The sequence below is a fragment of the Peromyscus leucopus genome, chromosome 17 (genome assembly GCF_004664715.2).
Source record: "Peromyscus leucopus breed LL Stock chromosome 17, UCI_PerLeu_2.1, whole genome shotgun sequence".
Lineage (NCBI taxonomy): Eukaryota > Metazoa > Chordata > Mammalia > Rodentia > Cricetidae > Peromyscus > Peromyscus leucopus.
In genome coordinates this window covers 39,655,749-39,673,326 of record NC_051077.1, presented here as the reverse complement: position 1 = coordinate 39,673,326, position 17,578 = coordinate 39,655,749, and the positions used below count along the sequence as shown (strand labels likewise).

The 17,578-nt window shown below is 37.4% G+C and overlaps 1 protein-coding gene across 2 annotated transcripts in view; it reads right to left on the bottom strand.

Annotated features, from left to right (window-relative positions):
* The window catches only part of Glra3 (glycine receptor alpha 3), a 150,797-nt gene that overhangs the window by 97,342 nt on the left and 35,877 nt on the right, over positions 1–17,578 (bottom strand). For both annotated transcript variants that reach the window (XM_028860621.2, XM_028860622.2), the window contains exon 2: positions 3,710–3,837. In XM_028860621.2, coding sequence (XP_028716454.1) covers positions 3,710–3,837 — 128 coding nt within the window. The remainder of the gene's footprint in view (positions 1–3,709; positions 3,838–17,578) is intronic.

The window sequence follows — 17,578 nt, the reverse complement described above, 5'->3', positions numbered from 1 at the left end:
ACTGAAAAAATATTTTAATGCCAAGATCTTTTTATATGTCTGTTTGTTTTCTAATGAGAGAGAAAGAAAGGGTATGGATTTGGATAAGTAGGGAGATTGGAAGGATATGGAAGCAATTGAGAGGGAGGAAACTAATGAGAGCATAGTGTATGAAAAATATCTCTTTTCAATTTAAAAAATGAAACACTGTTTCAGAATAAAGGAGGCAGTGATTGTAAACTTGATAGCATTGTTAGGGAACCATCATTATTTAAATAGCTGATGAAGTATGAGTGGGAATTTGGAAATTAGATGGAGATGGTATCTTCTTGTTATGTTGCTAGTTTCAGTGGTTGTCAACGCTAATGGTCTCACTTCTAATAAAGAATTGTCATAATTTCAGATCACCAACTCACATAGAAATAGTTTAATGAAAAAAGGTGAGTTTTTTTTTATTGAACTTGTTATTTTGCTAGTTAGAGAATGTTTTGAAATTAAAATGACATAATTACTATATAAATAGTCATTTAAAGTACATCAAAAGACTGTGAGGAGCCAATTCGAACAAATATATCTAAATCACAGCTCCTCCATCTAGGGATCGGGAAATATTATAGAGGAAAAGATAAAAAGATTGTCAGAGGACCAACACATTATCTGTGAAACTGTTTTTTTTTCCTAGAATATCAATGGATATGACAACGAGAAAGGGGAATTTCTTGTGGCCTCACCCCTACACAAAGGACTAGAGGGAACTAATGGCTGCTGGGAGGAGAATCAGAATTTCCCTGGGGTGAGCTTGCTTTATGTTTGTCAAATGTAGAGTCGCAGGCCTTGGAACCATATATACACAATCAGCAATAACAGACTTTATTTGTTTTTATATTTGTATTTATATATTTGTGCATGTGTGTGTATCTACATGCAATAACAGTAATTTAAATGTTAGTGTATTTGTACAAATCTATGTGCAACACAACAATGAAAGAAAAAGAGTCTATCATGTTGAAAGTGGGGGGATGCTCAGAAGTGATAAGTATCTGTGAGGGGCTGGAAGGATGAAAGGTAATGGGAAAATGATGTAATTCTATTTCAATCAAAACATACGTTTTAAAAGTAAAAAAAGAACAAAAGTAAAATATACTTTGAAGAAGTAGACATTTATGATTTTATAAAAGTTCTTGCTCAACAGACTCTGTCACAATGACTTTACAATATGTAGACAGGCAAATAGAAAACAATTCCCCAAAGTAGCAAGAAAAAATAGTGTCTTGGTGCATAGGAATAGTTAAAATAAGAAAATAAAATCCTTAAAATATTGATCTTATATTAAAATATATAGGGACAATACATTAAATGTTATCATGCAGATTATATATATATACATATAAAATATTATCTATGTATATTTACATATGTGTAAATATAGTCAGATAGACACTAGCAGTGTTAATTGATTTGTAATATGTTCAGAAAGGTATTAATATAGAGAAATAATGCAAGTAGAAAGAAAACACAAGGATACTGTGAAAACAAATCATGTTATTTCTATTTATAAAAAGAATGTACATTAGAGATAGACTAAGAGAGCAACAAGTATAAAATAAATATTTCTGAGGATTTCAGAATTGAGTGATTGACATAGCACTCTCTGTTGAAGTTCAGTTTATATTAAAGATCATGAAAGGCCAATGGAAGGGACCAAAATTAGTAACAATGAAAAGAAGCAAATTCCAAAGGTGGCTGCTAGAATATTTTAGTTGAATATAGTGTTATTATAATATGATTAAACTTTTATTTGCTATTCAATTGTAGTATTAAGATCTTTAAGTTTCAAATGATACCAGACAAATTTTATTTCAATAAAGACTTGAAAACAGTTTTCATTCTGTCTAGAGAAGTTGATAGTGCCAAATAAAAGTGAGAAATAATTAATGTACCAAAGAAAATGGGAGGAAGTTCATAATTCGTTTAATGGCCGAAGAAGTAAAAGGCTGTTAAGGATGATTGACAGATAAAATAAAGTATGAATACAATTGAAGACTGAATGGAGCAGGAATGATGAAAAGGACCCCAGAAGCATCCTTCTTCCTCATTTCCTTGATACAAGCCTCCTACTGGTAGTTTGGGGAACTTTGAAACATTGTAAAGAACTTTGTTGACAATCACAATACTTTTCAGTGCCTAAGACTAAAAGCCTTCTTCCCTGCATTAGCAATCAGGGTATATTAGGAACTTTCATTGTTACGGAAACCATGCAAGGAAGGGAAGGAGGATTTATTTGGCTCACAGTTTTAGGGTATATAGTTTATTCTGGCAAGGAAAGCATGGTGGCTGGGACTAGCTTGGTCCAGGTGGCAGTCACTAAAAGCATGACTTCCTCACTTCCTCACAGTCTGCAGTGAAGCAGAAAGCTTAGGCCAGGCTATATTTTTCAATTCTTGCAAGGTTTCCTCCAGCTAGATATTACCAGCTGGAAGTTATATCACATCCCACAAGCTGGAGCCCAAGTACTCAATCACCTGTGTCTGTCAGGAATATTTCACAGCCAAGCCATTGTACATGACAAAAGTCAACACTCAACACCAAGCAAAGGTCTGGTTTGGAAAGCCTTTCCTTTCCAATTTTATTTTCAAGAGAGAAAATATACTTAAAAAATGACAGAGTGAAAAGAAGGAGAAAGGGTTGGGGGAGAAGTACAAATCAACTCTACTGTTCTGAACTAAATTGCATTCTACCACTCATAGAAAATTTGGTGGTTTGGTATAAATAAAAATATTAATAAATATGATTTCTCCTATCATTTTAAATTTTAGAATTTTAGTGCAGTGAAGCTATACAATGTAGAAATGGTACAAACATAACATGCTTTTATGACGTCGTATAGCCCATGAAAACAGTTCAACAGAAAGAAAGATCTCTAGAGCAAAGGAGGGGTTCGAGTCCATTAATTATGATAAATTAACCATATCGATAGAAGATGCCCATAGTGGACAAGCCATCAGGATGCAAGCATATGCATTTTATAATGAGTGTTTTCTGAAACATAAACTGCTATAACAAGTGCCTATTAATTTTACAACAAAGGTCTCCAGGCAAACCAGAGCTCAAAAACTATGTCCATGTAATTCCCATCCTTAATATAAAAAAAAAGGAATTTACTACTTTTTTCTAGTTGCTTCTGGTTTTCAGAGACATAGATAGAAATAAATAAAACCTAAACTCTAGATGTCAAGCTTTTTTTTGTTCCAGACGGCGAGATAACAGATAGATAGGCATTAATACACACACACACACACACACACACACACACACACACACACACACACACTCCTGTAATAAAAAGTTGATATAAGAAATACAGCTGTTTAGAACCCAGGCATGGCGGTGTACACCTATAATACATTGTTGAGACTGAGGCAAAAGAACGGCCATGAGCTTGTTGCTGGCTTGGGCTACATGGAATACATAACAAGGTCTTGTCTCAGAAAAATCAAAACCAAACAAATAACAAATAACTATTTAGGACAGAATAGTACTGTTTGTCCACAGTGGGCACATTATGCTATCTCCGAACACGAAAACGGGCTTTTCTTTTGCAAGCACAATTCTTATTAATACAGCACACCAAAGACTATTTGAAGTAAGTGTTCCAGTTTCTGGTGGAATCGATTTGAAAACCTAACTTCTTTAAGCACCCTGCACCCGAGGAAGTCAACAGAGCAGCTACCTTTGAAGTTAGGCCGGATCCTCGCATCATACCCTGACGTCCTCCCCATCAGCTTGTCCAGAAAATCGGAAGGTGACATTGGAGCACTTCGAGATCTCGCACTGTTTGTTTCCTTTGTGGCAACCAAACTGCAAATGAGAACAAAGTGAGAGACTTTACAAACAGAAATCGGACATTGCCTCCTGGAAAAGCGCAATGTGAAAGAAATGTAAATATCACACAGTGAGTAATACAAGACAAATGTTTATGGATTTATGATCAATCCTTGTTTGTAAAATCGCACAGCTATTCCTCCATTTGTTCGAGGTGGCGTTATGTTGTACTAAACCTGGGAACAAAAATCTATTTCCAAATTTTTAAGCTTTCCAAATCTGTTTACTCAGACTTGATGTCAGATTGCCATTTTGGCTGAAAGTATCCTTAGTGCTTGAGGAATAAAAAATACGAAAGTGTCGCTTTGGTATGTAATTTACTTTTATTGAGACAAAAACTCCCACCTTTTAGTTTTTGTGCATTTTGCTCAGCGGTAACAAAATGACTATAAAATGTATAAATAACAATGTTCTTTATTCAGTTAGAATGATTCCTCTATTAATCACACTTCCATTAAATGCACTTATTTGCGCTTGTATGCTGCTTATCTGTTGTATACATTTTGTTAAGATCCCTCACCTCCCCCACCCCCACCCATCAATGCCTGAAGCAGGAGGGAGAGCTGACCCTGCGGTCCTAAGAGGAGAAGAAGGGCTGTCCGGATCCCCACCAGCTGCAACTCTCAGGAGACCAGGCCCTGCACCTCACCTGCGCAACACAGTCGGACCAACCCTATTGGTGGAGGTGTGGATGAGTCAACCCCGAAGATGTAAGCATGGGGTAGCTGTCTCCACTACTCATTTGTCACCTGGTGGTGTGGGTGAGAGAGATGTCCTCTACTACTGCCTGTGACAGACAAGTGAGATGAACCTCCCCCCCTTGCCAGCTGCAGCACTCAGAGAAGCGGGCCCTACTCCTCGCCTAGGCAGCACAGCAGAGCTGACCTTGTTGTCAGGGGTGTGGTTGACTGAGCCCCAAGATTTCGAGCAAGGGAGAGCTGTCCGCATTGCTCATCTGACGTGAAGTGGCATGGGTAGAAGAGAGATGCCTCCCCTCGATCAGCGCCTGAGAAGGGTGGAGGACCTGGTCTTGGGATCAGAAGAGCTGGAGGGCTTTCCATGTCCCTCACCAGCTGCAGCATTCAGAAGCGGCCCCTGTACCTCACCTGGGCAGCATAGTAGAGATGGCCCTGGTGGTGAAGGTGGGGAGAGCTGACCCTGAGAGTGTGTGAGCAAGAAAACTAGCCCCACCCCTATTTCATTGCTGCAAGAGGTGAACTAGCCAGGGCAATGCTGTAGAGCTCCCCCTGGTGGTGAGGACAGGGGAGTACTGGCTGGCAGACCAACCCTGCAGCTGCCTAGGCCCAGAACCAGGATTATGACTTTGCCCACCCCAACATCCATACCATCTATGATCTGCTAGACCATGTGAAGAGGCCTGACCTGCAGAACCAAAGCTGCAGGATCTCCACAACAGAGGGCAACAACTGGATATCCAAGAAGAGTCTCAGTGAGGGCCCAACATAGACAGTGTAGTAGAAACCAGAGGCCGTGAACCAGACCAATGACTCTTTGCCATGAATGCTTGCAAGTAAAGATATGTGGACAAAGGGGTTTACTGTGTGACTCATCATGTCACACAGCAGCTTCCATGATGACAGTTTTAATGTTTTCCTTTTTTTCTCTTAAAATTTGGGGAGGGGGTTGCAGGGTCAGAGGGCAGATGCAAAGGGATGAGAAAATGAATGGGATCAAGATGCATGATGGCAAGACACATTGAATAAACTTTTTTAAAAAGGAGAAAAGACCTAAAATATGTGTCAATGTAGAAAAACCTACCATAAATTTGGTTTGGGAACCTAGCTAGTAAATGGATAGAGCCTGTATTTGTATTTTGAACTTCATTTTGAAACAGGACTTCACGATCCTATCCTGGGTGACAATAAACTTAGAATTTTTCTACCTCAGCATCCTGAGTACTGGGACTATAGCCATGGGCACCATGTCTTATTCAAACTTTTTCCCTTTCAGGTAATTGTCCTTTTCTAGAACCTCATAGTGTGAATGAGCTGTTGCCCTTCTCATTTACCTCACTGGGGTTGGCTAGCTGAGTGTAAAAGATTCCTTAATCCTCAAAACTTGAAGAAATATAGGTGACCCGTGAATACACATAGTGTCTGGACATCATGGACTCAAGTTGGTGTTATTTCCTCAGAGCTACCATTTTTATAGTCTCTCAGCTCTGCCAAGCAATGTAGAATATTGCCAAACTTTGAACCATTTTGGCCATCACCAGGTCTTATCACAGTGAACTTGTTAAATGTCTTGTATTTCTCCTGGCAGAACTTCAGTGCATAGTAACCAACAGCCTTGGAGCACCACCATCAAGTATGTACCACATAGATGCAAGTAGTGATTCTGATTAGCAGCAAAATGCAATTTCAGTGACAATGAGAGCAATGTCTATGGAAACACTGTATCACTGCGGTGTCTAAAATCACCTGTATAGTGTTTCCACCTTGTTCTGTGTTCTCTGGTCTCTTTCTTACTCGGTGGCCTTCATTTTGCCATTCTTGCTTTTTCTGCAAATGGAAGCCTTCCCTTTCCTTTTATATCCACTCTAAGATTATTTTATAATCCTTATCTCTAGTTATCATTTCTCAACTTTATTCCCTGTTTCTGTGATCATGTAGAATGTTTCTAATATAAAAAATATAATAAATGAATGTTTCTAATATAAAAAATATAATAAATGAAGAGAGAAAAGCTGCTAACTCATCAATGTTTCTAGAATTTTACTCTCCAATTTTGACTGTTCTTATGCTGCAATAATAACATTTGTTCATATTGTAAGCATAAGAACACAGAGCAGAAATGCAGTGTTGGAACTCCCATAAGTACACACTGCTATATCACAGCCATTCCCTTTATGTCCTTTGACCTTTGACAAATCCCTCTATTTAGGTATAAGAACATAAATGCTGTAGGATGTCATTCTGTATGTTGTGCGGGACCCAAGAAACCTTCCGACTACACATAAACTTCTACATTTTCCTATCAACTAGATTACCTGCAAAAGTCAATAATACTGCTTTACTCTAATTAAAAAAGTAGAAAAGAATCTATTTTTAATAAAAGTTATAAAAACTTAAAAAAAAACTACATGGCTGAACTGAAATCCCTCATATCATGCTATGGATGGAGGAGATAATGTAGGTCAGGTCTTGGTACAACAAGTTTCTTCATAAAAGGGAGGGTGAGGTAGACAGCATCTGAGACAGAAAAGCAAAGATAATTTGAAATAAAGGAAGGCATTGAAGTACCATTATCAAGGCCTCTGGACAACAGCCAAAAGCTACAAGAGCTGATGAAGCTGATGAAGGAAACTTCTCCTTGATCTTTGGGAAAGAGTGAGGACCAAACAGCATCTTGTGTTTGAGTCTACTGCACTAATATCACAACTGTCTTTCAGAAGGGTGAGGTGGTTCTAAGGTCTGCCTTGTAGTCCTTTGCCATGACATCCAGAGAAAGTGGATGCCAGCATTCTAGTGAACTCTTTATTTATTTTTTATGCTTTTTATTTTATTTTATAATTTATTTAATTTCACATATAGCCACGGATTCCCTTGTTCTCCCCCTCTGCCCCCCCCCCCACCTTTCCCGAAGGGCACCCCCCATTCCCATCTCCTCCTCCAGGGCAAAGACTCCCATGAGGATTCAATTCAACCTGGTAGATTCAGTCCAGGCAGGTTCAGTCCCCTCCTCCTGGGCTGAGCCAAGTGTCCCTATATAAGCCACAGGTTCCAAACAGCCAGCTCATGCACTGAGGACAGGTCCCGGTCCCACTGTCTGGATGCCTCCCAAACAGATCAAGCCAATCAACTGTCCCACTTATCCAGATGGCCTGATCCAGTTGGGGGCTCCTTGGCTATTAGTTCATAGTTGATGTGTTTCCATTCATTTGGCTATTTGTCCCTGTGCTTTTTCCAATCTTGGTCTCAACAATTATCGTTCATACAATCCCTCCTCTTTCTTGCTAATTGGATTCCTGGAGCTCCACCTGGAGCCTGGCTGTGGATCTCTGCATCCGGTTCCCTCAGTCATTGGATGAGGTTTCTATCACAACAATTAGGGTGTTTGGCCATCCTATCACCAGAGTAGGTCAGTTTGGGCTGTCTCTCGACCATTGCCAGTAGTCTATTGTGGAGTTATCTTTGTGGATTTCTGGGGACCTCGCTAGCACTTTGCCTCTTCCTATTCTCATGTGGTCTTCATTTATCATGGTCTCTTATTCCTTGTTCTCCCTCTCTGTTCTTGATCCATCTGGGATCTCCCACTCCCCTAAGCTCTCTTTCCCTCAACCTTGCCCTTCATTACCTGCCCCCTCACATACAGGTTGTTCATGTAGATCTCATCCATTTCTCTGTCATTGGGTGATCCCTGTGTCTTTCTTGGGGTCCTGTTATCCCAGAATTGTTCTTCCTTAGTTCCTTTCTTTTATAATTACCATTTCTCTGGTAATATTTTCAATTTGGTTGTATTTTTATTTTGAGATTTTTCTTTTTAGTTCTTGGAACAGAGTTTCCTCAATTTCTGTTGTAGAATAGTATTTAAAGGTGTGTTACTTTTGCTTATGCTGCATTTAACTCTGCAAAACTGTGTTACTTTGCCTGTCTCAAACACCTGATGGTCCAACAGAGAACTGAATAGACAATAGCAAGGCAGGAGAAAAGATAGGTGTGACTAGCAGGCAGAGAGAATGTATAGAATGAGAAATCAGGGTGGGGAAGAAGTAGCCAGAGAAGGAGGAGGACTCCAAGGGCCAGCCACCCAGCTACACAGCCAGACATGGTGTAGGAAGAAAAGAAGTTTTATAGGAATAAAGATATAAGCCCCAAGACCAAAGATAGAAAGGATAATTTTAAGTTAAGAAAATCTGGCAAGAAACAAGCCAAGCTATGGCCAGGCATTTATAAGTAAGAATAAGCCTCCATGTGCAATTTATTTGGGAGCTGGGTGGTGGGCCCCCCCCCCAAAAGAGCAAAGAGTAAAACAAACAACAACATATTTCTTTTAATGTGTTTTAAGTAACTAATTTAAAGGCTTTACTTAGCAATTCCTGCGACTTTGCTTCCTTACCAAGTTTCAGTTGGTTAGTTTTTGTCTTTGTCCGAGATATGTTTTTTTTTTGTTTCTTTACATATTTTATAATTTTGTAATGAAAACTAGACAAGTAAAGTGGCTTAATGTGACAGTTTTGGAAATATTCACTCTTCACCACCACACTTTTTTTTTTAACTGTATTTTGTAAGGCTGACTGATGGACTAAATCCACAATATTTGCATTAATCTTCATTTGACATCATAGGGATATCTCCTTATTCAGAAAAGAAGTGGTATCTATAAATTCTTAGACTAACTCTCCAATGTGTTTGTGAGCCAGATAGAGTTCAGAAAGCCTTGTTAGGTCTTTTCTGAGCACTCATACATGGTATACTCACAATCTCATACACACATGTGACCATAGATGTCTAGGAGCATACAAAAGTTTTCCTAGACCCTATGAACAGATAAATCCACCGATTTTCCTTTTAAGAATTAATATTGGTCTATTATTTGTTCTCATGGTTATACATTGCCTCAGGTACTTGTCAAACTAAATACATATACATTGCCTCAGGTACTTGTCAAACTAAACATCATATATATATATATATATATATATATATATATATATATATATATACTTTTGATAAACGTCTCTAGGAAAAAGGCATTTTGCAATGGGTGAGTTGCAAGTTACATTAAATAAAAGGGTCTGTGCCAATGCATTTTCCCATTGAAGTGTGAAAAATAGCAACAGCTCTCTGAGATTGAGGCATTGAAGTTTGAAACTCCATTCTGCTCCTTGGGATTGACTGCTCTTGCTTTATAGTGCTCCCACAGAGCTTCAGAAGTTTGGCTAGGAACTCAGAAAGCTATAATGTCACACGTTTCATTCTTCTTACAGAGTTAGATGTTTGTAGTAATTAAGTAACTTCCTAGATTGCTATGCTACAAGCTTCTGATTAACTGCCAGAGTTTTGAAAAAGTTAGATTACAGTTTTCTTCCAGTGTTTCTAGACATGAGAGTTGATAGAGGTCCCTATGATCCTATGTTCTCCCCCATTCCCAAACTGTATCTCCTAGACCTCTTGTCACATTGGTCTTATTTTTTTCTCTCTAAAGATCCAACCCACATATGTCTCCACCTTACTGTTCCTTTCTCTTCTGAATAATTTTATTTTTTACTTATGACCTCAGATAATTCCTTAATACCATTTTTAAGACTTTAGAAGCTCATAACTAACATCAAAATTTGATATTAAAAGAAAGGGCATTGGTAATGCTTTTGAGTTTTCAAATTGAGAAGTCAAAAGCTATTAATTAAACACATCTTAGTAAGTAGTTGATTTATAATCTAGTGGCAGAATTAAAAGCAATATGTATCATCTATCTAGCTATCATCTATCATCTAGTTCCCCAGCTATCATCTATACCTCCACAAGCAATGTATATCTCTACCAGAAAATGAGAAGAGGTTCTTTATATAAAAATAACTGCTGTTGATATTTGGGTGTTTGAAAATTTCACTGCATGTTCTTTCCAGATACATAAAATAATATTACATAGCATCATGGAAAGTTATATTACTAAGATGTGAAATCAAAATTTATACTGTCTTCTTCATTTTTTGACAAAAGTAATTATATTTCTTTAGTGGATTAAAAAATAAAATTTTAGTACTATTCCATTGTACTTATCTTTCAAAAAAATCCATCTGTTTTCCTAATATTTTTGTTGACTTATTTCTAAAATAACTTTTGAAAATACTACAATGCAATGTCAGTCTTAAAATATATTATTAGATCCAGAGATACATCTTTCATCTCATAACAAACAATTATTTATTCTTTGTAACATATTATCATGGTACTTTGACATTTGAATTAATCTGAAGACTCACATACTGAAATGTTTTAATAGTGGCTATGAAGATCTCATCTATGTAAATTTTTTCTTTAAAAATCTCTCCAAACTCAAGTATAAGTTAGTATTAGAATACTAATGACATTTGATACCTTGATTGTCTAGAGTATGTGATCACATGACTTAAAACCAGACATCTATAGTAAGAAAATGCATTGAAGAATAAATATGATGAAACAGATTTTATTTGGCTAATGTAGTATATTTCTACCTGTGAATATTTTGTTCTGATATGTAAACATCAACAAGATATAGAAGCTACAGTTCAGAGTGGTGAACTGTGTGTTCTACCTGCAGGTTTTTTGTGTGTATGCTGATGATCTGAACAGAAGCAAGACAGCTCCCTGCTATCTCAACAGTTCATCTATGAGTCGACTACAAAGCATACAGGCATATAAACCTGGGTAAACAGGAAGTAACTCGCATTGCTGAGGAGCCTCCAACTAGATCAGGCCCTCCGGATAAATAAGACAGTTGATTAGCTTGATCTGCTTGGGAGGCACCCAGACAATGGGACTGGGTCCTGTCCTCAGTGCATGAACTGGCAGTTTGGAACCTGGGGCTTATACAGGGACACTTGGCTCAGCCTGGGAGGAGGGACTGGACCTGCCTGCACTGAATCTACCAGGTTGAACTCAATCCTCAAAGGAGTCTTTGCCCTGGAGGAGATGGGAATGGGGGGTGGGCTGGGGGAAGGCGGGTGTGGGGTTGGTGGGAGGGGGAGAACAAGGGAATCCGTGGCTGATATGTAAAATTAAATTTAATAAATAAATTTAAAAAGTGAATAAAAAAAAGCATACAGATGCACTATACTACTATCACTCCCAAATTCCTGGTTAAATATTTCAAATTCTGTTAGCAAACACTACCTACCTGCTTTTAATATCTCAAATGCTCTTTTGGGAGCATTAAAAAGAGAAAGTATAATTATTATTATTTCAATGTTAAGATGAGCCTTGATCATTTTGTCTGTTAATAATTCATTATTTAAAATACTTTAATATTTTGTTTCTTTTGATATTTTGTTCTATTAGTCTATATAGTAAAAACAATGGATTTCACACATGTAAATAAGGCATCTTGTTTAAGTTTATGTCCCATTTCAAAAAGTCAAATATTGCAATAATTGTGTTTTTATGAAATTTAATTTGAGTTATCCCCCTAAAATTAAACTTGAAATATGCTCTTGAATATGCCCCAGAATTTTGTGTTTTCAGCTTTATTCCATAAAATATCATAACATGAGATCACCAGGAATGCTAACATGTAAAAAATCTATTTTTGTTAAGGACAAGAATTTTGTGAGAAGAACTTCAATAAATTATTTATTAAGCAACAATTACTGAAGCCTGGCAAAGACTCTGCATTATGCCTGAGAGAATTTAAAAGAAGAACAGATATAAATAGAGAAATATATTAAGTTAGATATATATATGCTCATACTTATACATATCACTTAAATTACCAGCATTCTGTTATCCCAAATAAAGGCATTCATTGTCTATAAAATTAATATTCAAAACAATTTGAAGAGAAAATATTGCATTAGTCTCCTATAGTCTAGTATGAAATATGAAGGATGTATTTCTGCAAAATAATCTTAGATGTTTCTGTGCACTTTTTTCTGTGCACATCAGAAAATCCATCAAAACTATCTATTTTCTCTAAAAAGCAAAAAAGGATTTTATTGTCAAATATTACATTATTATGTAGGGTAAACATTAATTTTATCCTAAATAAAATTAAACAATAATCATGATTCCATTGATATAGCACATAATATTTAATACAATTATTTATCTAAGTTAATTACTAATTTATGATGAATACATGAAATGCACACAGGGTTGGGATAGAGACAGATCAGAAGAGATGATGAATTATTTTTAAAAATGTAAGATTTCATAAATCTTTTACATAGGAAAATGTTCATTAAAAATAAAATGACCAGCCGGGTGGTGGTGGCGGCGGCGCATGCCTTTAATCCCAGTGCTCGGTAGGCAGAGGCAGTTGGATCTTTGTGAGTTCGAGGCTACCCTGGTCTACAAAGTGAGTTCCAGGAATGGCACAAAGCTACACAGAGAAACCCTGTCTCAAAAAAAAAAAAAAATAAAATAAAATGACCAAACACTTAATACATAAATACTTATAAAATGTAATATATGTCACAATACACTTAAATAGTTGCATATGCATATATATATATAACTAATTTTTATTTTGAGCATAATTTACTAGATATGATTCACTACATTAAGAATAGTAAGTAGTGACTCCTAAAATACATATGCATTATATATAATATATGTGTGTATATGTATATATTTTAGAAACATTATAGAGTATTAGGTTTCAATATGGATTTTCAAAAAGTCCTTAAATATTAATTGTCCCTCCCAATATTCACATAATGGGGGAGATAATGTCCCAAATAGACATTTTATGGCACCTAAACACCAGTGCCAGAAATGGGTTATTTCATTGATCAAAGGGGTGCCAGAGACCCCTCAAAAAGCTCTCAGTCCATTGCCAAGGCTACTGATTACTGTCTATAATGGTGGAGCCCCACTGCTGAAGACACAAACTGTTAGTTTCATTGAATGTGAAGAAATCAATCTGAACCCCAACTAGCAGTTTCACCCATGCTAAATAGCATTCATCGCATTCAAAAGTACTTTGTACACTACCATTGGAGAAAACTAATCATCAATTTTAGCCAGCTACAAACCCCGTGACCTACATCAGAGACCTGCCTACAAAAATGTATTGATAAAACAGTGGTATGAATGTTATCAGTACAACCAACCACTTTTTAAATTGGATTTAAGGCCTAGTCTGTAAGAGGGAACCCATGCCAACACTGTTGAAATGGCTAAGCACCTAAAAATAGATAGATAGGTCATGGGACTAGGTGGAAAACCTACTACTACTATTCTACTAAAGAAATATAACAACAAAATTATTCCTCATGGCATATTGCTATAACAATAGATTAGTGTCTTGCTCAGGCCTCATCAAATAAACTTCTTCTTGGAGTAGATGGCAATTGACAGAGACCCATAACTAGACAACATTCAGTTGAGTCAGAAACTTTGGATCATTCAATCCAATTTTTTTTTTTTTTTATCAAATCCCTCTCCTCAAGGCTCAGGAATCTGGGGGAAACAGGAGGTGGAAAGATTGTAATGGCCAGAGGTGATGAATGGCTTCAAGGCAACAGAGTCTGATACACATATGAACACCCATAGAGTATGGCAGTATGCATAAGACACGCACATTTTCAAAACAGATAGTCACAACATTATGAATTGGAAGCTGACACAATTCCCACACCTAGTCAAGAAGCTCTTTATAATTGATATCTTCTGGAACAGGGAAAATCAGTTTTCTCTAATGGAGTGCCACCTGAGGTTTCAACCGCACTTCTGGGCAGGCCCCATGCATCTGGCCAATATAAAATGGGCTTCATTTTTCTGTTTTTTGTTTGTTTGTTTGTTTTGCCATTTTATGACTTATTGGTTTTCTTTCTCTTTAGTTTGTATGTTTTGACTTTAAATTTTTGTTCTTTGTTTTCATTTACTTTTTCTGAGAGAGAGAACATGAAGTTGGGTGAGTAAGAAGGCAGAGAGGGTCTGAAAAGACTTGGAAGAGGGAAAATAATACATCAAAATATAATGTATAAAAATTTAAATGAAAAATTTTAAAGAACACTAGAGTGTATATAACTCTTCTCTGAGTCTTTGAAATGTTCAAAGTGCCATGCACTGCTATCTTTGGATTCCGTGGGAAGTAAGTAGGCACTAGGAATTGAGAAGGAGTGAAGGAAAAGATCTGTTACCTGCAGATCATTTGTACTAAAAGAAAAAAATACCTCACTTGCTTCGTTGAGTCACACCATGATATACTATTTGAAGCTATTGTAAAGTGTGTTGATTCCTTGATTATTTTCTCATCCCATTTATCATTTGTACATGGGAACACTACTGATGTTTTTTTTAGTTAAACTTGTATCCAACTACTTGACTAGAGGTGTTTATTACCTGTAGGAGTTCCCTGGTAGAATATTTGGGGTCACTTATATATATATATATTGTTGTATCATTTGCAACTAGTGATACTTTGATTCTTCCTTTCCAATTTGTATCCCTTTGTTTCCTTCAATTGTCTTATTGCTATAGCTAGAACTTAAAGTAATATATTGAATAGGTATATAGAGAATGGACAACTTTGTCTCATCCTGACTTTTAGTGGGATTGCTTTGAATTTCTCTCCATTTAATCTGATGTTGGCAATCAGTTTGCTATATATTGCTTTTACTATGTTTAGGTATGTCCCTTGTATCTCTGACATCTCCAAGGCTTTTAATATAAAATAGTGCTTGATTTTTGTCAAGGACTTTTTCAGCATCTAATGAGATGTTCGCATGTTTTTTTTCTTTCATTTTGTTTATATGATGGAATACATTGACAGATTTTTGTATGTTGAATCATCCCTGAATCTCTAGGATGAAGCCTACTTGATCATGGTGGATGACGTTTTTGATGTGTTCTTGGATTTTGTTTGCTATTTTTTTTTTTTTGTTTTTTGTTTTTTTTTGAGACAGGGTTTCTCTGTGATACTTTGCGCCTTTCCTGGAACTTGTTTTGGAGACCAGGCTGGCCTCGAACTCACAGAGATCCGCCTGGCAGCGATGGCTCAGTGGTTTGCTAATATTTTATTGATAATTTTTTCACCAATATTTATGAGTAAAACTGGTCTGTAATTCTCTTTCTTTGTTGAGTCTTTATGTGGTTTGGGTATCAGGGTAACTATGGCCTTATAAAAAGAGTTTGGTAATATTCCTTCTCTTTCTATTTTGTGAAATAATTTGAGAAGTATTGGTATTAGCTCTTCATTAAAAGTCTGGTGTAATTATGTATTAAAATTGTCTGGCCCTGGCTTGGTTTTGATTGGGACACTTTTTAATCAATGTTTCTATTTCCTTAGGGGTTGTAGGTCTACTTTAAATTGTTTATTTGATCTTGATTTAACTTTGGTAAATGGTGTCTATCAAAAATTTGTCAAATACTTTTAGATTTTCCAGTTTTGTGGAGTGTAGGTTTTTGAAGTATGACCTAATGCTTCTCTGGGAGGACACTTGCTCAACTATGTTCGTGACAGCTTTATTTGTAATAGCCAGAACCTGGAACCAATCAAGATGCCCCTCAACTGAAGAATGGATAAAGAAACTGTGGTACACTTACACAATGGAGTATACTCAGCTGTTAAAAAGTGATATCATGAAATTTGAAGGCAAATGGATGGAATTAGAAAAAATCATCCTGAGTGAGGTAACCCAGACCCAAAAAGATAAACATGGTATGTACTCACTCATAAGTGGATTATTAGCTATAAAATAAAGGATGACTATGCTGCGATCCACACACCCAGAGAGGCTAGGTAACAAAGAGGGTTCAAGGGGAGGGATGTCCAGATCTCCTTGGGAAGGAGAAATAGGAAGCATTTTGTGTTTGGACTTCAGGCAGGTGGGATGGAAACATGAGTGATCAGGTTGAGGGGTGAGGGGGAAAGTATCGTAAGAGATTACTGAACAGAGAGGGTCATTTTAGGGCCAGGTAAAAACCTGGAGCAAGAGAATCTCTTAGGAATCTACAAGGATGACCCCAGCTAAGACTCCTAGCAATAGCAGATATGTAGCCTCACTTGGCCATCTCCTGTGACCAGGCAAGACTTCAAGTGGAAGGAGTGGGAAGCCAACCCAGTCACATAACCTTCGACTTACAGTCTGTCCTGCCTATGGGATGTGCTGGGGTCAGGGTGGCCTAGAGATTGAGGGAGTAGCCAACCAGTGACTAGTCTAGGCTAAAACCCATGTCAGGAGAGTAAGCCAATCCCTGACACTGCCTGGAGCACCAAGATTCCCCACAGGCTGGATGACCTAGAGACCTAGGATAGAACCAAGCGTGACTGGAGGGAAAACATAGCAATGAAATGATGCCTAATGATATTCTGCTATATTCATAGATTGGTTCCTAGCCCAATTGTCATCAGAGAGGCTTCATCCAGCAACTGATGGAAACAGATGCAGACCCACAGCTAAACATTAGGAGGAGCTGGGAGAATCCTGCAGAAGAGAGGGGAAAAGATTGTAGGAGTCAGAGGGGTCAAAGACAACCCAGGAAAACCCATAGAATCAACTAACTTGGGTTCCTAGGAGCTGACAGAGACTGAACTGACAACCAGGGAGCCTGCATGGGACTGACCTAGGCACTCTGCATGTATGTTACAGTTGTGTAGCTTGGTCCTCTTGTGGGACTCCTATCAGTGGAAGCAGGGGCTTTCTTTGACTCTTTTACTGGCTTTTGGTATGCTACTCATTGTGCTGGGACATCTTAACCAGCTTTAATATATGGGGAGGTGCTTAGTCTTACTAGAACTTGGTATGCCATGTTTTGTTAATATCCACAGAAGACTTGCCCTTTCCTGAACAGAAATGGAGGAGGAGTGGGTGGGTGGGTGGGAACAGAGTGGTGGGTTCAGAGGAGGGACTGACAGGTGAGGAGGGAGAGGAAAGTGTGGCTGGGGTGTAAAACGAACTAATAAATAAGTAAACTAAAAACTTGTTTATATTTCATAATAAAACTCACAAAGCAAGATTTTCAGATTGATGACTATAAAATATACAAAAATCCTGGGCAGAGAAATACCCCAGGTTTTACTTCCAGTTAATGACTTGAGTATGTGTATC